The sequence below is a fragment of the Physella acuta genome, unplaced genomic scaffold, assembly GCF_028476545.2.
Source record: "Physella acuta isolate Inbredline_101_S28 unplaced genomic scaffold, ASM2847654v3 ptg000174l, whole genome shotgun sequence".
Taxonomy (NCBI): domain Eukaryota; kingdom Metazoa; phylum Mollusca; class Gastropoda; family Physidae; genus Physella; species Physella acuta.
Window position 1 is genome coordinate 453,912 of NW_026731693.1, and position 27,644 is coordinate 481,555.

Genomic DNA, 27,644 nt, shown 5'->3' on the forward strand with positions numbered 1-27,644 from the left:
CTCACCGGGGCATCGATAGCCAAATGTCGTTACATAAAAAGTAAAGTTCCCTTTCAAACCTGACGGTCTATGGGGCAAGTGAAGTAGAGTTCACCTGTTTCTGTTATTTCCGCATTTGAAGAGATAGTGTGGTTAGCACTATGCCCAGGTACCCAACAGAGTTAGGATTCGAATTCGAGACTTACGGGTTAGCAGTCCAGCTCTCTACCGCTAGACCACTCCGTTCCCCAACTGTCGTTACTTGATCAGTTGCAAACTTTTTAACAGTCTTAAATTACACTAATGCAAACTTCATTCAATCGTTACATAGATCAGTTGCAAATTTTAAAGCATTGTTAAACAGACCACTAATCAACATAATACCATTGCTATAGATGGATCAGTTGCAAACTTTACAGCATTGTTAAACAGACCAATAACTAACTTAATAAAACTGTTACATGGATCAGTTGCAAACTTCATAGGATTGTTAAACAGACCAATAACAAAATTAACACCATTGTAACATGTATCAGATGCACATTTCATAAAAATGGTAAACAGAATAACTTCCACTTTAACATCATCTTTACAGAGATCCCGTTGAATCAGTTACCTCCGTAATTACCGTAAACTAAATCTACACATCAAATGAAAACGTCAACGATTAATCAAAGATCAAACCGAACTGTATTCCAATCTTCGTTTGATATGACTGACACAACTCATTTATAATCTCGGCCATTTTGGCTGTTCTTAAATTGGGTGTCCATTAAAAACATGAAATCGCTCAGAATTAAAGCCGTGGTTGGCCGTTGAGGCCAAACCTAATTGCAACGGTGATAGATGTTCACTTTTTAAATAGATTTATTTTTCTTTACTTGGACATGGGCACAAATGTGATTTATTGCCAGTTTAAATAAAACCAAGCTGAATGTATTCATGTTGAATGCAATCCCTGCACGATCAATTACCGTGCTTTGATTACATTTTTGGGGTCAATTATATTATGTTATCATGTTAAAGTTAGCATGAATTTTAATGGTATTTCACCATATCAAAATTTGAAAATTTGAACTAACTATTTCTAGAGTGTTTTCTGTAACAACAGCTAGCCAACTGACTCTATTAGAGTTAGTATAAGAAGTATCAATCATCAATATATATGGGAGTTCTTGAACCCTGAGACCCCCAGAAAAGGTTGTTTTTCCTCAAGATGGCCACCGTTGTCACTATAACCATTTTGTCAGAAGACTCACTGATCCATTCAATGGTTTTCCTTTACGTTTAAGTACCCTTACTTAAATAAACACCAATAAATAAATAAGGCTATTTACCCACCACGATAACTTCACATTGGCCCTAATATACCCACGACAATAATTTCACATTTGTTCTAATATACCCATCACAATAACTTCACATTTGTCCTAATATACCCACCACGATAACTTCACATTTGTCCTAATATACCCACTACCATAACTTCACGTTACGAAGTGTGCAATATACCCACCACCATAACTTCACGTTACGAAGTGTGCAATATACCCACCACCATAACTTCACGTTAGGAAGTGTGCAATATACCCACCACCATAACTTCACGTTACGAAGTGTGCAATATACCCACCACCATAACTTCACGTTAGGAAGTGTGCAATATACCCACCAATTAACGAGACAACAGACACAAGGTACTCACAGGTTAGGGTTAAGTAGGTTAACAGTTGGATGCCTGTCCTCCAGTTTGAGATCCACGTGGACAGGCACGCCAGGTAGCCAGCAGTGCTCACGCTGACCAGAGAAAGGCACGGCTGGCTTGAAGACATGGCTGTAGGGGATGACCTTGGTGCCAGTTATATCCGGGTCTGGTGGGGGAAACACATGGAGTCAACAATTTAACAACATGCTTTTCGTCTTATACAAGTACAAGTATTTTTTTTAAATATATTTCAGTAGCACGGATAGGAATAAGTTCATAGTTGCGGTAAATCTCAAGGCTTGAGATATGGTAGCAAAAACAAGAGAGAAAAAAAGATTTGATACGCGCATGTCGATAAGTCAACTACCTAAACATAAAAGTACAGTACCCTTTCGAACCTTAACGATCCTTGAGCAGGTGAAGTAGAGTTCACCTGTTTTCACCTGACTTGGAGGGATAGTGAGAGTCAGCACTATGCTCAACGCGGTATGTCTCGCCACCTTTAGTTTCCCTAACATGAGTCAGGTACCCATGAGCCCGGGATGCGAACTCGAGGCTTCGGGTTATTAACTATCTGGTTCGAAAGTTGAAACATAGCAGGTAGTGAACTAATGGTTTGTGAGTTGAAACATAAAAGAGCAGGCAGTGAACTATCTTATTCGTAAATTGGAACAACACAGCAGTTGATACACCATCGAGTTCGTAAATTGAAGCAACACATCAGGTAACGAACTAACATGGCGGATCGTTTCTCTACCAGTTATCCCATCAACCAGCATATTTGAAACACAGTGAACTCTTAAACTATCGCTTAACTAAAAGTTACGCCAGTTGTTTTTAAACAAAATGATGCGCCTCCCCGGGGAGAAAAAATATATAACAACCCCCACCCCCTTTCAGACTAATGTTAAACAGATAATGAAAAATAACATTGACAAGAAACAGAGTGACTCCAATATCCCAAAACTTAGATAATAAACGACGGAGGGAAGGAAGAAGTTATTAAATCTATTTTTTGTTCTTTTCCCCCCAACTATGTCAAGAAAATCAATAGAGAACAAAAGGAGACGGATGCTGTGGTAATACCGCTTTGAAAGATTTTTTTTTCCTTTTAAAATTTAATTAAATATAAATCGCGACGGGACTTAAAAACGTAATTACTTAATCATCGAGTTTTAATCATTATGAAATAATAGCATAAACAACTAACATAAAAACATTGCAAACACGATTAAGTCTCCTGCTAGGTATACTGCTAATATGATTACTGCTGGTTTTTTTTTTAACTCTTAAGAGACAACAAAAGAACTTCATTCAGCATTTGATAGAGTTAAGTCCATAATATGATTTTATTTGTGTTGCATCAGCTGTATTTATTTCTAACTTTTTTTTTTAAAAGTGTACAACGAGTTTAGTTCTCTTTTGGGTTGAATAGTAGAGCTTTTGGCTGCTAGCCCGAAAGTCTCGAGTTCGAGTATCAGTTTGGACTTGAGACTGTAGGATGTCCCAGAGTCCACCCAGCTCTGATGGGTACCTGACACGTCGGAAAAGGAAAGGTGGCTGCACTAGTGCTGACACTCTATACCTCCATAAGCGGAGGTTAAGAAACACATGAACTCTTCTTCAACTGCCCAATAGACCACTAACTCTAAAGAGGACCTTTATTTAGTTTTCTTATAAAGCCGAATGGGCAAACACTGTAAATGAACTATATGAGAGCAATGCTCAGTATCAGTGTTGCTCGGGTGATTTTCATGTTGGACTCTCGTGCATATCAAAGTGGTAGAGAAACAGGGAGTTGTACCGGCTCTGGTCTAATTATACCCACAGGATAATATGACATTGTATGGAGTTTTTTCTCTCGTTATTCTTTTAGCCTAAGGGTTTGCTTGTGTGATAGGGTCGGGGATATGGACAGTCTAGGTGCAAAACTAGGGTTGGGGGAATGCGTAGTGATAGAGTTAGGGCTAGGGACATGATTCGTCATAGATTCAGTGCTGGTTAGTGATAGTCAGGACAAGGGACATGACTAGTGATAGTAAGGACAAGGGGCATGATAAGTGATAGAGGGACATAAGTGATAGTAAGGACTAGGGGCATGATAAGTAATAGCTATGACAAGGAGGCATGATAAGCGATAGGGCTAGAGACATAATTAACGTTAGACCCCGGGCTAATGGCATGTCTATGCATAGCATCAAATCCGGGTTCTACATTGGGATTAGCGCCAAGGACATAGTTGGCGGTTCGACCCTGCCAGCTACCTTCTATTCTCCGCACAGACAACCTTGACAGACAACCTTGACACACAGGCCCTACCTGCACCTGTCAGACAACACAACCCTGTAGTGTAATTCAAAAAGACTGCCTGTGCCTGTCGACTAACACCCAGCCTCAACCGATTCACTGACAGCTTCATCCACCCACCGTCATCCTCGCTATAATCCCCCACACACTTCACCGAGCCTAGATCCCACAACATTCTAAACCAGGGGTCTCCAAACTACGGCCCGCGGGCCGCATCCGGCCCGCGATGTCCTCTCATCCGGCCCGCGGAGATCTTTTTGTCCACGGAAAAAACGTTTGTTGGTGATGGCTGAGGAACTTTGCCCAGAAAAATTAAAGACATGCCTTGAAGAAACTGGCCCCCGAACTGAAATTTGATAGTCAATGCGGCCCTCGGACTGAAAAGTTTGGAGACCCCTGTTCTAAACAACCAAACCGTGTTAACCGGCACACGTCACTCGTGGTTTTAACTGTTTCAACTTAAATACAACATAGAAAAAAAACATGGCTTATGTTGACTGAGCAATCAATACATTTAAATGATTTACATTCGTCTTATGTTTCTTGCTCCCATTAAAGGTAGCCTTTTTACAAAACACGGTCAATAAAAGGCCAGCTGGTAGGTTTACACGTGACTTCAGCTGTGTGTGATCACGAATCGATCCATCATCGATCTCTAGTAGGCTGATCACGTGTAGATACACATCCCATAAAACACATGTGTAGAGGTATACACACACACATACATATACATTTTATATATATATATATATATATATATATATATATATATATATATATATATATATATATATATATATATATATATATATATATATATATATATATATATATATATGTATATATATATATATATATATATATGTATATATATATATATATATATATATATATATATATATGTATGTATATATATATATGTATATATATATTTATTTTTTATTTATTTTTATTAATTTATTTATATATATACATACATACATGAAAATATACATCTTATAAAATAGGTGTGTAGATTTCTGTACAAGTGTAAGTTAGGGGTGATTAAGTTAGCCTGTTGCCCCTCCTGGGACATAGGCCGCTGACAAGAGCTTTCAATGCGTCTCTGTCATGGGCTAGTCTCTCCAACTGTCCCCACCCAGGTGTATCCAATGTTCTTGGTGTTTTCTTCCATAAAAGTGTGTAGATTTTCTATACACGGGTAAATACACATCCCATTAAATATGCATAGATTTCTATACACATGTAGATAAAACATCAAATAAAATTATGTCAAGGCTATTACACGTGTAGACCGTAACAATAGTGACCTACTCTGCTAGACAGACCTCATATAAGCAGCCCAACATTAAAACATTAGCGTTCAGTTCAGCACAACCGTGAGGCAACAATTATCTACCTTTCCACATGGTTAAACAGCCCCTATCACTGGGCTGCCCTCTGACACGATCGAAGACCATCACGTTATGCTAACTACAGCCTATCAGCATTCATCATTCCAAGATGTTCATTTCATTACACTCAAACAAGTTTCAGTAGTCCTAAGCACAGCATAATCTTTATATATATATATATATATATATATATATATATATATATATATATATATATATATATATATATATATATATATATATGCTTGATTCAATTAATCGTTAAAGAAAGAAAAATTAGTTAAGATTCCTATAGAAACAAGTGATCACAGGAGCTGTAGAAAATATTACATCAACTTAAGCCACGGCATCCAAGGGGACAGCCTGGACAGTGCCCAGCCGATAAATTTTCGCCCAGCAGGCATTGTATGGTTAACATATGATATTCCCAAGATGACTATATTTCATCCTATTCACGTCATACATCCGTTTGAGTTTAGAGCTATTTCAGCTTGTTAAACACATTTTAGATAGCTTTTCAGACCTAGCGGCATATATGATAGATTGTGCTATATAACACATGTATTGGCCTCTCTATATATCGGTATTATGAGATCAGTATTCTAGCAAGATACGCTTGTTTTCCCCGACTCAACCCAGGTGCCCACTGCAGCCAGTGTTTCGTTCTGACACTTTCTCTAGTGAGAAGGGGGTTCACGGGTTAAAGTTTAATTTTTTTCCCTGGGTTATCATGCGCTATACCGCCATCCCACGCAGTCACCTTTGTATTCATGATTGCCCAATAATCTCACACCCAAAAAAAAAAACAGACCAACACTTTAATTCGAACTCTTAGTACTAAAGCTATAATACACCAACCTTAGCACCACGAAATCAAACTGCGACGTGTAACGACGAGATAAAACACAATCAGCAATAAAAGCTCTCAGAGAATCATAACCTGGATCAGTGTGGCTTTCTCTAACCTTTACTTGGCTTAATATTTTACTCGGGAGATTTCTCTCGGGACTAGAAGTTTCCTACGTCAAGTGTAACGAGAGCAGAATGACGGGGACGTAACTCACTTGGCAATCGTAACTCGTACACATTTTTTTATTTGACGTTAACCAGCATGGAAGGTGGGGCTGTGTTACATCAGGAACTTGATATAATGTACGGTTATGTTACACCAGGAACTTGATATAAGGGACGGTTATGTTACATCAGGAACTTGATATAAGGGACGGTTATGTTACATCAGGAACTTGATATAATGTACGGTTATGTTACACCAGGAACTTGATATAAGGGACGGTTATGTTACATCAGGAACTTGATATAAGGGACGGTTATGTTACATCAGGAACTTGATATAAGGGACGGTATGTTACATCAGGAACTTGATATAAGGGACGGTTATGTTACATCAGGAACTTGATATAAGGGACGATTATGTTACATCAGGAACTTGATATAATGTACGGTTATGTTACACCAGGAACTTGATATAAGGGACGGTTATGTTACATCAGGAACTTGATATAAGGGACGGTTATGTTACATCAGGAACTTGATATAAGGGACGGTATGTTACATCAGGAACTTGATATAAGGGACGGTATGTTACATCAGGAACTTGATATAAGGGACGGTATGTTACATCAGGAACTTGATATAATGTACGGTTATGTTACACCAGGAACTTGATATAAGGGACGGTTATGTTACATCAGGAACTTGATATAAGGGACGGTTATGTTACATCAGGAACTTGATATAAGGGACGATTATGTTACATCAGGAACTTGATATAATGTACGGTTATGTTACACCAGGAACTTGATATAAGGGACGGTTATGTTACATCAGGAACTTGATATAAGGGACGGTTATGTTACATCAGGAACTTGATATAAGGGACGGTATGTTACATCAGGAACTTGATATAAGGGACGGTTATGTTACATCAGGAACTTGATATAAGGGACGATTATGTTACATCAGGAACTTGATATAATGTACGGTTATGTTACACCAGGAACTTGATATAAGGGACGGTTATGTTACATCAGGAACTTAATATAAGGGACGGTTATGTTACATCAGGAACTTGATATAAGGGACGGTTATGTTACATCAGGAACTTAATATAGAGTTGTGTTATATCAGGAACATGATATATGGTAGAGGTGTGTTATTTCAGGAAAATGATATTTAGTAGGTGTGTTATATCAGGAACATGATATATGGTAGAGGTGTGTTACATCAGGAACGATGATATAAGGTAGTGTCGTGTTATATCAGGAACATGATATATGGCAGAGTTGTGTTATATCAGGAACATGATATATGGTAGAGTTGTGTTATATCAGGAACATGATATATGATAGAGTTGTGTTATATCAGAAACATGATATATGGTAGAGTTGTGTTATATCAGGAACATGATATATGGTAGAGTTGTGTTATATCAGGAACATGATATATGATAGAGTTGTGTTATATCAGGAACATGATATATGATAGAGTTGTGTTATATCAGGAACATGATATATGGTAGAGTTGTGTTATATCAGGAACATGATATATGATAGAGTTGTGTTATATCAGAAACATGATATATGGTAGAGTTGTGTTATATCAGGAACATGATATATGGTAGAGTTGTGTTATATCAGGAACATGATATATGATAGAGTTGTGTTATATCAGGAACATGTTATATGATAGAGTTGTGTTATATCAGGAACATGATATATGGTAGAGTTGTGTTATATCAGGAACATGATATATGATAGAGTTGTGTTATATCAGGAACATGATATATGGTAGAGCTGTGTTATATCAGGAACATGATATATGATAGAGTTGTGTTATATCAGGAACATGCTATATGGTATGTTGCTACATGAGGTCATGATATATGATAGAGATGAGTTATATCAGGAACATGATATGAGGTAGCATAATGAGCATGGTATAAGGTACAGTTATGTTACATCAGGAACATGACATGAGATGACATGTATAATTATATAGAAAGCAATCACAGTAAAAACCAGTTTTTGTCCCAGTTTACAGCTGTTAAACATAACATTCAATCAGACATCGTATTTTTTTTTACAATGAGAAGTGGTCTTATAGTTTTAAAATTTCAATTAGAGATGAGTGGGGTGGTGGACCACTTGAAACAATTAAAACACATACAAATTTAACTTAACAGCACGGCGTGCAGGCTTGACAATGTCTAAAACCAAACAATAAGAGACAATGTATAGGGCTGGTAAGTAGGTCAATAAACAGTTCAATGGCTCATGTAGGTTTTATTGAGCCTTAGAACTGGTTGGTGACCTGCTTACCAGCCCTATCGGGGACATGACAGTTTACATAGCGGGTCACTGCTTGTTGGAAGTAAGTTCTTATAGATTAGTGCCTATAGGTTAAAGCATAGGTGTTTCTTTGTTTTTGTCGTTTTAAAAAATTACCAGTGCTTAATATGTTTATCATAAACAATTAAACATATACAATTGTATTTTCGGTATTTTACTTTTATGATGTAAATTATATTCTGGAATAACGAAGCTATATATGTAGATGGGGGTGCCGTGTGGAATGGTAGGTTCGGATCCCGTTAGGTTCTGACTGTTCTGTCTTTGCTTGGACTATATTCTGTACCTCTGTCTACCCTTGGCGTTGAAATATCACTTTCTGCTTATATTGCTATATATGTATAGCAGGTTTATTAAGATTTCAAGATTATTTCATACCGATATTACATTCGGATAATAACCCATAAGAAAGTCACGAATTTTCTGTTTTACATTTTTATTTATTAACCCAGCTCCCATTAACACTAACCAAATACACCGCAGGGAGTTTGAGGGACGAATTATTGTCTCCTAACAAGATAACAGTTTGAATGAAATTACATACACCCTCTTAATAGCAGCCAAGTGGGGAATTTTCACATACATTCAATTTTTTTTCTACCAGGATTAAACGAGCGTCCCAGTGGCATTAAGACTGAGGGGGGGGGGAGGGAATGTCGGCATACATCTATCAGGAAAAGGGGGTTGAGACCCCGTGAATGGACCGGAAACTGGTCCCTGGGAGAATATTAAGTTAGCTAAGTAGTCCATCGAGCGGTCAATAGCGGCATAATAAATGAAGACGTACGGGTTTTTTTTTCTCTGAGTGGGCGTTACGTTACGTGTGTGATTTGTGTCATAGGCAACTGTTGCACACACTTCGAGGATCGAATATCTGCTTCACGTACAAGATGGCAGAACAAATACCTGCTTCACATACAAGATGGCAGAACAAATATCTGCTTCACATACAAGATCACAGAACAAATGTTTGCTTCACATACAAGATGGAAGGGGGAAAAAAAGTTTCACATACAAGATGGCAGAACAAATATCTGTTTCACATACAAGATGGCAGAACAAATATCTGCTTCACATACAAGATGGCAGAACAAATATCTGCTTCACATACAAGATGGCAGAACAAATATCTGCTTCACTTACAAGATGGCAGAACAAATATCTGCTTCACATACAAGATTGCAGAACAAATATCTGCTTCACATACAAGATGGCAGAACAAATATCTGCTTCACATACAAGATGGCAGAACAAATATCTGCTTCACATACAAGATGGCAGAACAAATATCTGCTTCACGTACAAGATGGCAGAACAAATATCTTCTTCACCTTTAAGAAGGCAGAGCAAATGTATGTTTTACAATCAAGATGGCAGAACAAATATCTGCTTCACCTTTAAGAAGGCAGAGCAAATGTATGTTTTACAATCAAGATGGCAGAACAAATATCTGCTTCACCTTTAAGAAGGCAGAGCAAATGTATGTTTTACAATCAAGATGGCAGAACAAATATCTGCTTCACCTTTAAGAAGGCAGAGCAAATGTATGTTTTACAATCAAGATGGCAGAACACATATCTGATTCACATTCAAGGATGGAAGACTCAGTATCTGCCTCACATAAAAATGGCTGAACAAATGTCTGCTTCACATACAAGATGGCAGAACAAATAGAAGATTCAGTATATGTTTACATAGAATAGTAAACCAAATATCTGCCTTACATACACGATAGAACACCAACATATCTGCCTTACATACACGATGGAACACCCACACTACACACTTGATTTACCACTGGACCAAGCAATCTATTTTGGTCCTCGTTTGGTCACGTGATTAATGGAACTCCCATAATTATACGACTGTCTTACAAAAATATACGACACAGAAACATTCAAACAAATCCTTGACTGCAAGAAATTTAAACTCAATTTTAAAACTCGACGTACACTGTCACACAATCAACACAAAGTTAATTAACAGGTGAATCGATAAACCATCTACAGCTTTCATTAATCAATAACCAGCTCCGTAACTTACGACAAAATGGCCAATGAAGAAAACCTACACAATGGCCTTTGATGACTCTTACACAACCGCCAATAGCGACTTAATTAATGGCTACTAGAGAACTTGAGATGTGTAGCGGAGATCGTGGACAACAAAACATGCCTGTAAAGTAATGGGTAACGTTGCTGTTAGGGCAGTCTATATAAGTTGTCAGGACATAGTAAGCTCCTATGTAAGGACAATGTAAGCTATTCTGTAAGTACAGTGTAAGCCCTGCTGTAAGGACAGTGTAAGCCTTGCTGTCAGGACAGTGTAAGCCCTACTGTCAGGACAGTGTAAGCCCTACTGTAAGAACAGTGTAAGCCCTGCTGTCAGGGCGGTGTAAGCTCTTCTGTAAGAATAATGTAAGCCCTACTGTCAGGACAGTGTAAGCCCTGTCTTCAGGACAGTGTAAGCCATGTGAACAGGACAGTGTAACTCATGCTGTCAGGACAGTGTAAGCCCTGTTGTGAGGAGAGTGTAAGCCCTTCTGTAAGGATAATGTAAGCCCTTCTGTAAGGAAAGTGCAAACCATGCTGTAAGGACAGTGTAAGCCCTTCTATTACGACAATGCAAGCCCCTCTGCAGCTACCATCATATACATTTCCAAATGTTTTATAAATGATGCTATTATTTTATCAAACACGACATTTTCTGATCAGTTTCTATTTTTACCTTCTTTTGATGGTTAAAATTATTTGTCAACGGCTCTGTGTAATGAGAGAACATGAACGACAACCACCTAGCCGCATGCGGAGACAATCACCTAGCCGCATGCGGAGCGAACTAAGACAAATAGACACAAAAAACAGTGGCGTGATCCAGTGGCGGAACTAGAAAAAAAAGGCTCCCCCGCAAAAAAATTGTTTGGGCCCCCCCCCTAAATATATATATATATATATATATATATATATATATATATATATATATATATATATATATATATATATATATATATATATATATATATATATATATATATATATAGTAACCTGCTTCTCTAAATTTTAAATAGTCTATTACCTGAGTATTTTAATCTAAGTCCGAACTCGTTTCGGGCCCGCAGTAATCGTATTTTACAAATGTTTGTATTTTTTTTTAATACTTTTATTTTCAAATAGAAATAATTACATCAGCAGATACACTTGTGTGTGTGCGTTAGTCTTTAACATAGTTCAAGGATTGCCAAAAAATTTCAATGCATGAGCAAAATGGTGAACATTAATAAAAAAATGATTTGTCGATTAATAATTCAAATGAAGGTAATTAGAAATAAAGAAATACAGTAATGGTAGTTAACCATGATTGTTTTAAATGTTTTTACAGTTTTGTGTCGAATTTTTTTTTTCAGAAAAAAAACATTACAAATGTTTGTATTACATTTTCATGTACCTATATCGAAAATTGTGAAAAACTATATATGAGCAAGCTGGTCAAAGTTATATAAACACGTAAGCTTGATTTGTGCAATGGTTTCTCGCGTTATGTTTATTTTTATGATTTTTTTATTTATATTATTAGGTTTGAATACATTCATTTTTATAGCTACAGGATTCTTTATTATGCCTTATTTAAATAATAATTAAAAGAATTAATTGGTTTTTAATTTACATTGTACAAAACTATTTAAATGAGCTTTATGGGCACCCTTATTTCAAAGAAGGGCAGTAATCTGAACGTTTGCCTATCTACAGCTATTCTTAGTAAAATATTTTTCTTCGCAACAGTGTGTGTTAGTTACTGTAGAGCAATCACTGCTATAGTAGACATGTTTTTTTTTTACAAAACCACTATCAAGGTGCACGAAAAACATTATTTTTGAAAAAAAAATTGATTGTTTTTTTGGTCGGAATTGGGCCCCTAAACGTCATGGGCCCCCCCTAAACGTCATGGGCCCCCCCGCATTGCGGGGTCTGGCGGCACTGTAGTTCCGCCCCTGGCGTGATCTCACGAAAATTCTACATTGACCGCGAATTTTTTTAAACAAAAAAAAAATCAATTAATGGTAATGAATTTTAACAAATAAATTTAAGAGGAAATAAACTTTTTTTCACTGAATATTCTGTAATGCCACATCGATATCTAGTCGTGACAAATCAGAGAAATGAATAGTCGGACTAGGCATGACATGACATTAAGGCCCACAGCACAATTCATCATAGTGGTAATGGTCAAATTGAAAATAAATATGTTAACTAAGCATTGTTATACGATAGCTTTTGGTATTTTTGTAAAGGACATTAATTTTAATGTGATTCTAATTTCAATACATGTTGCTTATTTTTTAGAAGCCGTTCTTTTTCTTCGTTTTTAATTCTAATCTTAAGGCGGATGTCCTTCAACACAATAAAGAGTTACGTGTTAGCATGTTATGTGCTATAGGACTCGATGACTTGTGGAGTTTTCTCTTCTAGACGAGTGGCTGTCCCCTAATATAAAGAGCCTCATCAGTCTATGGCGCAGAACTTCGAATTTTCGTAATTAGAAATACAACTCAAACGCACTCTCCCCTTTAAAAAACTTACATTGCGGATTTGTTTTACGTAAATAGGAGGTCTAAAAATATAATCAGCACGCCATAATGTCGTTTTGGGGCATACCCATACTAGAACTACGACATTTGAAAGAATGTCACAGCTGATAAAACAACGGTCTCGCTCTGATGAAGCCTCGCTCACACCCTGAGCCCTGCTCACCGTTTAAATATTTATAGACACACGGCGTTGGGTTCGGCGGTTGACAAATGGTACACAAGTTTTATCCGACAAGGGGGAAGTTAGAGTTTAAGTTTTAGTGACGTTTTAAAACGCCAAATGTAGCTGGTAGTTTGGTCATTATAGAACGGCGTGGTCGAGAAAAGGAGCGCACGAGAAAGTTACAAACGCTATAGAGCTCTATTCCCGAATCAGGACGGTCCAAAGTCCTGCTAGTTCATATAGGTACCTAACTCTGTAGATGAACCTGTTTATAGCACCTTCTCTCATTAGACGTCATGGGCCAACGTAGATGCCGGTACCACGGGCCTTGACTACAGTAAATTTGTAAATTGTAATAGAAATGGATAACTCAGACAACATTTTAGAAAGAAATCGATTTAAAAAATTATTAAAATGCAGTTTCTAGACAGGAGGGGTTGAGCTGATGTGTGACGTCATTTTAAGGGGGAGGGGAGGAGGTATGGCCCTTTGTGACATTGTGTGACGCAGGGGAGGAGGTAAAAATTGTACCAAGAAGCGTAACGTCATTTAAGGTAAAGTATCAAAATGAAAATAAATGAAGGAAACAAATATTTGTGTGCAAAATTAAAAAAAAACAAGAGCACAGTTGCCTCTGGTTAGATGTTGGCACGGCATATAACTAAAGTTATACTTCTCAAAATATGCAAGATCAAGATAAATCGTTTAAAAAAAATATCCTTCCTTTTTGATTGAAAAGAACCATCGTTTTCTAGAAGTGAGTGATCGATTAGCGGAAGGTGTCAGGAGGGGCTGGGCATTGTGCTGGCCACACAGACGACTTGGTCGTAGAAACAAATTCTACACGTTTATAGCTAGTTAACGGTTAGTTCTGGTACTTGTATGTATAACGATCATAATTTTGTCTAGTTCGCGTGTGTTTAATGATCACAATTTTGTCCAGTAAGTGTGTGTACAATGATTACAATTTTGTCTAGTACATGCGTGTACAATGATCACAATTTCGCCTAGTACATGTGTGTACAATGATCACAATTTTTTCTAGTACTTGTGTGTACAATGATCACAATTTTTTCTAGTACTTGTGTGTACAAAGATTACCATATAGTGTAGTACTTGTGTGTATGTTACGGTCAAAGCCCGAAGTGCGTAACATGTATAAAGATTACCATATTGTCTTGTACTTGTGTGTAAATGATCGAAATTTTGTCTAGTACTTGTGTGTACAACAATAACCATATTTTTAGTACTTTTTCGTACAACGTTTACCATTGGTTAATATAAAGGGACTATTTTAAAACAATACCAATGAAGATCTGAGGGTAATGATGTAAAAAAAAAAAGTCATGAATAAGGATCATAATGAAAATGATGACGTGAATGACGGTATGAATGATGATACGACAAAGGATAATATGAAGGACGACACCGGCATCAAGATCAGTAAGACAGACCCAACCACACCTAGAAACCTCAAGAGAGAGAGAACACTGACTGTCGTAATCCTCTCTTGTCTACGTTATCTCCCCTCTAAACCGCCTACTAATGAAAACAAGATTACTCTCTAAGATGTACTGATGGGAAGGGGAGAGCACCGTAACGCCATGAAATTAATACCGGAATCTGCCCCACACAACAGATCCAACTCCACAAACAGCCTCAATACAACATAATCAGTCCAAGTTTAGAATACTAAGCCCAAATCAAATTATAGGCTCATTAATTCCCTAATTAATATTATTCAGAAATTGACAGACTAAAAGTTTAAAAGATACAAGAAGGCGATAATTAAAAGGCCGATTCTAGCCGGAAAAATATCATGAGCAATGGAGAGAAACTACGACTTGGCTTCGCGACGATGTTTTCGATGGTACTGCGCATGCGTGTGTTTACAAACCAACCGCAGAACCCTAGCTCTAACCCCAACCTCAACCCAAGCCCTTACCCTAGCCCTAAACCTAACCATAACCCTAGCTGAGCTATTAAGGTCATTGCGCATGCGCAGAACTATCTTTTGCCGACCAGGTGGAGACGCTGGGGCGAAAAATCTTTTTCCGAGTAGTCACTTCGTAATTAAAAATCTAGAAACACCGGGTAAAAACCATTATTACACTAATGGTAATTAATGGTTTACCCTAAGATATGTTCAATGTAATAGTTAATACAGCTATACAATAACATTTGAACTGATTCAGGTCACAGTTCATACGAGGACATGTCCTTTTTAATTAAACGCACGGATTTCACCCAGGCGATAAAACCCTCCACAAAATACATGACTAGAGTGAGTACGTTCAAGTCCGAACATGACCTTATGAAAGGCACGGGCATGACTTTTTCGTCTACTGAAAGCGTTCGTCTAATTCAATGTAAATAAGGAAGCCAAAGTTTATAAGCAGCGAGTACATGTGCTGTTGTTACAATGTTATGTTATTAAACTTCTTATCAATATTCATCATCACTCCTTTGGGAGATATGACCGAGACCACACTTTGCCTACTAACTAAATTAGCTCTTTTTATTGTCACTCCGACCCATGTTATTCCAGAGTCCCCAACCTCCCTCCTTTTCCATATAATATCTTCTAACATTCATTTTTAATCACATCTCAGCTTCTTACTTTTCTAATTAAGTTTCTTTATTATATTTTCTTTTCCATATCATTTCTTCTTAATTACATTCATTTTTACATCTCAGTTCTCTTACTTTTCTAATTAAGGTTTTCTTTATTATATTTTCTTTTCCATAACATTTCTTCTTAATTACATTCATTTTTATTTACAACTCAGTTCTCTTACTTTTCTAATTAAGGTTTTCTTTATTATATTTTCTTTTCCATAACATTTCTTCTTAATTACATTCATTTTTATTTACAACTCAGTTCTCTTACTTTTCAAATAAAGTTTTTCTTCTAAATTACGAAAGCACTTGAAGTTGTTTAAGTAGATACCTTCCGGTAAATTGGAGTGGCGTACAGGATATGTGCATGTTAAATTCTTAAGTCATTAGACAGCAGTATCTAGACTCATTATCATTACTGGCCCATTGCTTGTTTTATATTGCGTTTCCTTAGCCGTGCTGGAATTATTCATACGACATTCCCATAGGCTCACATGTAGTGGTTGAGAAATTCATAGGACATTCCCATAGGCTCAAATGTAGTGGTTGAGAAATTCATAGGACATTCCCATAGGCTCAAATGTAGTGGTTGAGAAATTCATAGGACCTTCCCATAGCCACAAATGGTAGTGGTTGAAAAATCATAGGACATTCCTATTGTCACACATATTCCTTTCAAAATATTCTATAGGACATTCCCATATCCACAAATTATCGTGCAAGCATAATTCAGAGGACTTTCCTGTTGTCTAATATTCGTGACAAAATAATTCATACAGTCACAAACAATCGTGATAGAATAATGTATAGGACATTCCCAAATCAACAAACCGTACTGATTGAATTATTCACTGAGCTTGACCAAACAACTAAACAATAATGCGTGATTTGATTCAATAATTCACAACTACGATACATTAAAACTGCGAAAAACTAATTACACGCTTTATATAAAAACAGTGTGTGCATGAACGATAATTTGAATTCGTTTATAATATCCTAATAGAATAACATGCAAAACGCTTCAGTGTGTTCAAAGACGCATGGTAAATTTATGCATACCGAACTAATAACGTTGGAGGCAATGTTTATATATAAGTAATTTTGTACATTCGCATTCAGAAGCAGTCTTTCTATAAACAGTTGGAAAAATTGAGATGGAATACCGTTAGGTAATGGGACAGCATGGTCGGAAAGGCAGAGCATGCGACAGCTAACTCAAGTCTCGAGTTCGAGTCCCTGACATGAGTCAACTCAACTGGGTACTTGACTCATGCTTGGGAAAGTAAAGGCGGCCCGGCATAGTTCTGACCACACTATCACTTCATATACCGAGGCGACAGAAACATTTATTTCAGCTACTACGTTGCTGTATTATTCGATTAACCCATGTCTGTTGCTGCAGTGAAACAATAAAATTTAAGATCAGCTTCGGGGACGGTGTGGCCGAGCGGTAGAGCGCAAACTGCAAACAAAAAAGTCTCGAGTTCAAGGTTCAAGTCAGTCGAACTTCCCTAAGTCCACCCACAACTGGAATACTGCTGGCAACATTTTCCCATCATATGCGGAGGTCAAGAAAAATGAACTCTACTTCGTCTGCCTATTGGATCGTTAGGTCTAAAGAGGGTTTTTTTCATAATTTATATCTGCAGTGAAACAACAACATTTAGGAACAGCTTGTGTTACTGATAAGCTTTACTAGGACACCTGTTACTTCAGTACTGTAGATCAACTCATTAATACAAATCATTGGACACAGGGAAGGTATTGTTAACGTAGCAAACGTTTCTACGCGGCTTCTGTTCCCATGGTATATGTTGATTGGTTCCCGTCGCACATGTTCCCATGATATGTTTGTTCCAGAGGCAAATGTTCCCGTGGTGGGTGTTGCTATGTTCCCGAGGCACTGTTCCCGAGGTGTATGTTGCTATGTTCCCGAGGCACTGTTCCCGAGGTGTATGTTGCTATGTTCCCGAGGCACTGTTCCCGTGATGTATGCTGCTATGTTCCCGAACTAACGTATCGATTTGTTACTTTGTTTTTAATTTCATTAGCCAAGAAACAAAGAAACAATTGAAAATGAAACTGTGTATTACATAACAACAATTTGAATCTGAAAATAAAAATAAAAACTCCTGTTCTATTTCAAGTGATTTTTTAACAATATTGAATGCCATATGCGGGAGGGAGGGGGGGGGGGGGGGTAAAGGTTTGAGAGTTGCCTGGAATTCTGTGTTCGATCGAAGCGTCACAAACACCACGCCCTTAAACACAAATCAGCTTAATCCGCGGAGTCTGGTGATGAGAAAAACAATGTCCGGTAAACAAAAAGATTTTTTTTTCTAGAACCTTCAACGATTCTGTCATTTGCATTCATGGACCGGATGTAATTACATCATACTTAGGTGAACATCCGATAACACAAATTCAAAAATATCGATCTATTTATCGGATTCACTGCCTGTAAACAATAGGCTTACAAGGGAGATCAATCAATAAGGGAGATAAATACTCAAATAAACGGACGTAAGCACAGCTGAAAACGGGGAAATAATATATTTTACAAAGGGTTTGAGCACACAAAAAGGGGACATAATCACCAAGAGATGGGGAGAAGGGTGGACAACTCTATACGCGTGAGACGGAAAAAAAATTAAGACGCGTGGGTTTTTTTTTCTTCTTTTGTAACAGGAGTACAGGAAGTAAAGAGAGGGAGGCGGAGGGCGGTAGAAAGAGGAGAAAATGGAGACGACTGCAGGAGATTTGGCTAACGACATTTGCGGGTGGAATGCTAATGCCAAAAAAAAAAAAAGATTTGGTTTTGTTTCAAAAGGACGGACATAAACAAGAGTTAAAATGTTGTGTTTCATTAGTTTCAACCAATCAACAAATAAACACGAACCAATTTTTATTTTCATAATAATAATAAAAAAAAAAACTCAAGTAAATATTAACACGAGATATTTTCTAAATAAATTAACGGCTGCTTAAATAAACGTGTGATGCAAAAATAATAATAATAATCGGGAACATCTGCAAAATTTCATGAAAAGCTTCCTTTGGTTAAGTTCGGAGATTAAACATAATATAAAAACAAAAACCAACTCTCCCCGTATAGCAAGTAACAAAACAGCATTGTACGTTTTAAAGAAATACTGGATCTTTTCTAGTATTAAACAGTTTTCCTTTCATACATCTCTCCTGGTGAGGAGGGGGGGGGGATTGTGAAAGAATAGAAACCTAACTATTCGTATTAATTTCCAATATTTTTAGCACAAGTGGACTAATGGGGTAAGCAAGAAACAAACACGGTTTCTTTTTGCAATTCACTCCACAAAACAGCAAGATTCCCTTTAAACATGTTTCCAGTTCAGTGCAATAAAAATTACTCAGAAAAAAAAAACAACACATTTATTTCATTTCAAAACTGATCGTTTAAAAAAAAAAAACTAAAATGGATATGAAGAATCGACGTGTGTCACTGAGTACAGCAAAAATCAGTTGTTTCATTTCAGCTGGGGAGATAGAATTCTTGTCCAGCTAGCTATAGAATGTTACTGTGTTTTATTTCAGCTGGGGAGATAGGATTCTCGTATAGCTAGCTATAGAATGTAACTGTGTTTTATTTCAACTGGGGAGATAGGATTCTTGTATAGCTAGCTATAGAATGTAACTGTGTTTTATTTCAACTGGGGAGATAGGATTCTTGTCAAGCTAGCTATAGAATGTAACTGTGTTTTATTTCAGCTGGGGAGATAGAATTCTTGTCCAGCTAGCTATAGAATGTTACTGTGTTTTATTTCAGCTGGGGAGATAGGATTCTCGTATAGCTAGCTATAGAATGCTCCTGCCACAACTTTTTTAAAGACGTGTTCAAATGTCTTAAATTTACAATGTGCTCTGATGGGAAACTAACTCACGTTAGGGATAACAGAGGCGGCTTGGCATAGAGCTGACCACATTATTCCCTTGTATGCAGAGGTCATTGAAATAGATGAACTCAACTTTATCTGCCCCGTGTGTCTTGGAAACAAACGAGAAACGATAATGAAATTAAAATGTGTATAATCCCGACATAATTTCGTATAAAGCTTTTTAAGGAACATGTATTTAGATTAGTTACTGGTTCCGTAAGACTTGAAAACATATTTAGGTTCGAAGAACTTTATAAGTGGGTTAGAAGGTCTATATACGTTTAGGTTATAAAGTCTTTAACAGAGCGATAATTTTAAAATTATATTACAGTTTGGATTAAAACGTCTTTAAAAGAAAGTTTAGGTTAGAAGGGCTCTAAATAGTCAGACGTTATCTTAATGCTCAAGTTAGAATCACATTAACAATTAAGTTCAGCTTATAAGGTCTTTGAATGAAAGTTTTCAACAGTAGTAAAAACACGAAGCCGGCACATAAACTACAGGCGCCTCACTAGGACAGCTGCAACCTTAAATCATGGTTCAAACATGAAAGGATCAATGAAGCCATAACGCCGAAGTGTGATATCAAATGACACAAGAGGGATCGATATATGTACATTACGGGGGATCATCGGGCCAATAGCCCTGCTGAACTTACTCTATTCACACCAAAAACATATGTTGCAGGAACATACACATAGACGACTTTACATAGATATTGAAATAGACATATATAAAACATAGTATAAATAAATATTACATATGGTAATAAGTGGATTCAAATACACACACTATCCCCTTCCCTCCCCTACACCACACACAAACAAAAATACCTTACATTCAATAACTAGTTATGGATATTAGAAGTAATATGTTGCAGGAACATACACATAGACGACTTTACATAGATATTGAAATAGACATATATAAAAAATAGTATAAATAAATATTACATATGGTAATAAGTGGATTCAAATACACACACATCCCCTCCCCTACATCACACACACAAAAACCAATACCTTACATTCAATAACTAGTTATGGATATTAGAAGTAATATAAACCTTTACGATTGGAAAAGAAATAAGGCAAGATTGAAGTGAATCTTTAGGAATTTCTAATTTAAAAAAAAAAAAAAAACTTAGTAAGATAGTGACTAGCAGTAGAGCGCTAGACTGGTAACCCAAAAGTCTCGAGTTCGAGTCCAGATTTAAGTCAGTAGACCGTCCCTGAGATCACCCAGCTCTGATGGGTACCTAACTCACGTTAGGGAAAGTAAAGGAGTCAGGGCATAGTGCTGACCATCCATATGCCCAGGTCAAAGTAACAGATGAACTCTACTTCACCTGCCCAATGGACTTCCAGGCAAGTAACAAGTTGTGTTCCTTGATGGAGACAAGACATACAACAGGTCAGGTAACGTCCATTAGCGTGTAAATCAGTTCCAAACACTCAGCAAAACCACCCATTGATGTCGCTAAAGACTATATATATATATATATATATATATATATATATATATATATATATATATATATATATATATATATATATATATATATATACAGTATATTCAGTTAACTCTGAATAATTCTGACCCAATCAATTCTGGTCATTATAACCGGCTGGTCTAACTAGCAGAACATGCCCTATGTAACAAGCTGACAACGAGCTAGACGTGACATATTGAGCTGTCAAGTGGTCGTCATGTTTTTTTTATTGTGTGACACACGCATGCAGAACAGACACAAACCAGACATTGAATAGCTTGCTAACGTAATTAAATTCTTCAAAAGTAACCAAATGATCTGATTGGTGCATTAGAGTAAGGGAGACAACTCAAGCACATGTAGCTAACTAAAGTGTTCAATTCAATGACGTCTCGTTGATATGCAGTCTAGTTTTAGTGATCGTGCATGGACAAAATCTTCGTCTTGTAAACATTCTACTCTGCATAATACTCCAACAGGAAAATGTGGGAGGTGTTATTAGCAAGCCTCACTCCCATTGGAGGGGGTGGTTGTCAACGCCACTAGAATGGGGATTTGGTAGCAGTTAGCTCCCCTATATATATATATATATATATATATATATATATATATATATATATATATATATATATATATATATATATATATATATATATATATATATATATAAATGAGAGATGAGAAAGATTAAAACTGTATGGAGTAACTGTTCTAAGCTGTAACCCATTGATGTAAATATTGTTTCTTCAAGGTTTCTCAATAAGCTTTAAAAAACTTTAGTTGTTTTTTTATAAAATTCAATTTACTATTCGGGATTAGAGTTGATTACATCGCTTAACGCTGCAGTTATAAGAAAATCAATACCTCGGGGATATAAACAGGGAAAGATAAGCCTGGTCAATTGGGAGATTTCAAAAACCACGGGTGATATTAATTTTTTTTTAGATTGGCTTTAATTCTTCTATTTAAAATTATACATGTTTTGAAATTGTATTAAAGTATTTGCTTGTCAAAGCCAATGTGAATTTAGGATACTGGTATTAATCTGCCAACAGTGTTTAGTATCTCTTGATACAGTAATGTTGACGTGATCGAACTTTATTAACTCACGTAGTTAATAGGAAACTACTTTATTCGCGGCTGATGGAAGCGAGGCAAATGTTTTTATTTTATTGACGTCTCTAGCGTACAGTGTGTGTATCACACACGATATGGGAAAGCGTGGTCGAATGGTAGAGCAACGAAAGTTCCGAGTTTGAATCCGGGTTCAAGTCCGTACAACGTCCATGAGTCCACCCAACTCTGATGGGTACCTGACTCACGTTTAGGAAAGTATAAGCGGCAGGGCACTGTGCTGACCACACTATCCCATCATATGTTGAGGTTATAGATTCAGGTGTACTCTACTTCACTTGCCCCATGGATCGTCAAGTTCGTAAGGAAACTTTACAACACACGATGGAGTTGTGCTTCAATCAACAGTATCAGCAGCGTATGTGTGTACCGTTTGAGCTATGTCTCGTACTGGTGTCTGGGTGCAAGGTGTGAACGCATATGGATTGCAGCTGTATTTTAACTTCAGTCTTGCACACAACAAAACGTAGACAAGAGATGAACATGGGGTTTAGCTACACGAAAACAGAAACATAACGAAACAAATCCAACAACACCTAAAAACAAGCTGAACATGGACTTGGGTACACGTAAACAGAAACATAACACGACTAAAGGAACAGTCCAACACACACAACATGTAAACATAGGCTGAACATAGACTTGGGCTACACAGAAACATAACACGACTAAAGGATCAGTCCAACACACACAACACGTAAACATAGGATGAACAAAGACTTGAGCTACACAAAAACATAACACGACTAACGGAACTGTCCAACACACACAACACATAAACACAAGCTGAACATGGAGTTCGGCTACACAAAAAACATAACACGGCTAATCCAGCAATCAACACATAAGTTCAGGGCTATAGTTTTATCCCCCACCCACACGCTGTGAAGCTACTGGGGTACCTTGCTCTAAAGGTGATAAAAATCTGTAGAGCTCAAATGCTCGGGTCATCCTACCCAGTCGTCGTGTTGATGTCGAAATGTTACGCAATAAAAAAATCGTTAAATAATAACTTATGTATAATGGTCAATATAGCAGATGCTGCGGTATAGATTGCCAAATGCTGATAGTTTTTATACACACCCTGTATTGATTTTATAGTTACTCATAGAAGAGAACAGCTGTAGCTGTAATATACAAGACGGTAAAGCAATGATTTTATAGATGTGTGGGCAGATCTTGGTTGTTCACATCAGAAATGTGTAGGATTGTACAAGGTTTCTTAGAAAAATGAGCAAATGATTGGTGTTTAACATCAGAAATGTACACGATTGTACAAGGTTTCTAAGAAAAATGAGCAAATGATTGGTGTTTAACATCAGAAATGTACACGATTGTACAAGGTTTTTCTACACATAACTGGTGTTTAACATCAGAGATGTATAAGATTGTACAAGGCTTCGTAGACATGATTGGTGTTGACATCATACATGTATAAGATTGTACAAGGTATCCTAGACATGATTGGTGTTTAACATCAGAAATGTATAAGATTGCACAAGGTTTGCTTGGTGAGTCACATAAGAGATAGTCAAGATTGAAGAGCAATGATTGTGTAGATAAGTGAACAGACTAGGTAAAATGTTGACCATTGAAGTGTACATAATGAAGCAGATTGTAGCAGAATGTATGTCAGCGGCGACATAAGCTAAGGGACACAACTAAACTACAATACTGACTTGTTAACACTGCCTTATTCTTGTTGCTGTAACTGTAACGAGTCTCAAAGATTAGGTTAGAATAATACTACAGTGAAAAAAAGAATATAAAATATGTTCGTGGGTTGAGTTAGTTACTATTAACTTCGCTGCTTAAAAAGATTGGCTATAGATATACGCGTTGATTTGTCTTAAAGGAGATGGGGGTGTAGAGACTCCTAGAGTTTAGGAAAGATAAGATATAAATTAAACAGATTTTGTGACAACAAAATAAAACTGTCACCGATAGTAGTTAGCAAGGAATGGAGGAACCCAGCGGGAAATCTAGATATACCTACGGTGTTATACAATAAAGAAAGGTGGACCATAGAAATGTTATATAAAAACGTGTGGGTGAGAAATAGTTTTTTTTTTTAATCTGTATTGTGTTATATAATGATATGTGTGGGACGGAAATGGATTATAATTTTTTTGTGTTATATAATTCATGCATATCCCCCAACCATACCGCTACGTTTTGAGCTTCCAAGTCACTAAATGGGAGATAGAGCGAAGAAAAAAAAAGTCAGCCGTTGAGAACTGGTGTGACACAGTAACAAAGGTATCACGAACACAGTAACAAAGGTATCACGAACACAGTAACAAAGGTATCACGAACACAGTAACAAGGGTATCACGAACACAGTAACAAAGGTATCACGAACACAGTAACAAAGGTATCACGAACACAGTAACAAAGGTATCACGAACACAGTAACAAAGGTATCACGAACACAGTAACAAAGGTATCACGAACACAGTAACAAAGGTATAACGAACACAGTAACAAGGGTATCACGAACACAGTAACAAAGGTATCACGAACACAGTAACAAAGGTATCACGAACACAGTAACAAAGGTATAACGAACACAGTAACAAGGGTATCACGAACACAGTAACAAAGGTATCACGAACACAGTAACAAAGGTATCACGAACACAGTAACAAAGGTATCACGAACACAGTAACAAAGGTATCACGAACACAGTAACAAAGGTATCACGAACACAGTAACAAAGGTATCACGAACACAGTAACAAAGGTATCAAGAACACAGTAACAAAGGTATCACGAACACAGTAACAAGGGTATCACGAACACAGTAACAAAGGTATCACGAACACAGTAACAAAGGTATCACGAACACAGTAACAAAGGTATCACGAACACAGTAACAAAGGTATCACGAACACAGTAACAAAGGTATCACGAACACAGTAACAAAGGTATCAGGAACACAGTAACAAAGGTATCAAGAACACAGTAACAAGGGTATCACGAACACAGTAACAAAGGTATCACGAACACAGTAACAAAGGTATCACGAACACAGTAACAAAGGTATCACGAACACAGTAACAAAGGTATCAAGAACACAGTAACAAAGGTATCACGAACACAGTAACAAAGGTATCACGAACACAGTAACAAAGGTATCAAGAACACAGTAACAAAGGTATCAAGAACACAGTAACAAGGGTATCACGAACACAGTAACAAAGGTATCACGAACACAGTAACAAAGGTATCACGAACACAGTAACAAAGGTATCACGAACACAGTAACAAAGGTATCACGAACACAGTAACAAAGGTATCACGAACACAGTAACAAAGGTATCACGAACACAGTAACAAAGGTATCACGAACACAGTAACAAAGGTATCACGAACACAGTAACAAAGGTATCACGAACACACCTGTACCACCGAGAGACAACCGTGTTGAGGGCAGATAACAGAACGAGCTGCATTACATAAAAAAACGTCGTGTACACGACCCAGATTAGTCGAGCAATGTTTGCCGAGCAATCAAAAGATAGCATCATGTTATGGTTTTTTTTCGTACGAACTCTTCACAGGCGCTGGTCTTCACATAACGGCATGTACTTATACCAGCATGTAGTTATCAATATACCACACTACTGCTGTTTGACTTGTTTCGTCGACGTGCTAAGCTCTACCGCGACACGACTGTACTAATACAAGCATGTAGTGACTGTTTCTTTCAAGCATATCCTCACGGGTGGGGGGGGGGAGCCCCCTCCCCAAACCAACGAAATAGAAATTATATAGAAAAAAATACTTTTACCAGTGTCCGCACCCCCCCCCACCGGAAAATTTAGTCCACCCCTCCCCCGACAGCTTATAGAGGCCCTACCTCCCCCCCCCCCCCCCCCCGCTTGAGAAAAACATCTAAAAGAAACACAGCATGTGGTCGTCAAAAATCCACACTATTGCTGTTCGACTTGTGTAGAAGTGCTAGGATCTATCTATACTTGAATAACACTAGCTCGAGTTCGTGACTGCTGCTTTGTCATGCTATGCTGTACTGCCGTTACTGACACTGGGATCGTGAGTGTCGTGCATAACACTTATAGCGTGCGTGGTCTAGCGGTAGAACACGCGCTTGCCTACGTGACAGTACGGCGCCCTGGCTGAAAACCGGGGCTGTCCCACACTAAGTTTTTTTTTCAGGCATCGCTATGGAGAGGGGGGGGGGGACAGTACCCGGGGCACGTAAGAACGACCAGGCAGGTTTCTACTGCTAGGGCTGATTTCACTCCTCCCACCACGGCCAACTGATCACCTTGTCTCGGACACTGTTTAGCTGTAACGTAACGTCTTCGTTATAACTACACCTATACACTGTGCCTCTTAAACCATTAACACCACACAGTAGGCCAGGGGTCGGTGTGGTCGAGTCGGTAAAACTCGTGGTTGCTAAACGATAAATCTCGAGATGAGGCTCGATAGCTAGGGACAACCACTCTCTTAAGAGAGACAACTCCAAAATCAAACAACTGCTGCCTTGTAGTTTGTTCTTGGTTGGACAAAGGCTATGGAAGCAAAACCCAAAATGAAAATTAGGCTGAAATCGGAGTCAACGGCCTATATGGCGCATAACAAGTTGACACGTATACTTAATTGTGTTGGAGGAAATCCCTTCCGAAACACTAGATTTAAGAACGAAGAAGAAGAAACAGCATGCCTGTCCTATATTGCTATGAGACAGGTGAAATCTTGTACCATGCGTCGCCTAGCTGTAAAGATGAAAGCGAACATTACAAAACAAACATTGAAATCAAAACGACATCGAGTGTTGAACATTAAAAAACAGTTTCATGTATGAAAACAATAGAATCGATAACTTGTTCAAACGTGGTAATGACACACCGCTATCAAAGAACGATCAAATTACATCAAGATATCCATTGGGGGAGGGGGGGGGATAAGTTGTTAGGGGGGGGGATAAGTGGTTGGGGGGATAAGTTGTTGGGGGG

The 27,644-nt window shown here is 37.5% G+C and overlaps 1 protein-coding gene across 1 annotated transcript in view; it reads right to left on the reverse strand.

Annotated features, from left to right (window-relative positions):
- Positions 1 to 27,644, reverse strand: part of LOC131936273 (phospholipase D1) — an 87,305-nt gene that overhangs the window by 39,390 nt on the left and 20,271 nt on the right. The window contains exon 2 of the mRNA XM_059293185.1: positions 1,685 to 1,850. Within this exon, the coding sequence (XP_059149168.1) occupies positions 1,685 to 1,850 (166 nt within the window). The remainder of the gene's footprint in view (positions 1 to 1,684; positions 1,851 to 27,644) is intronic.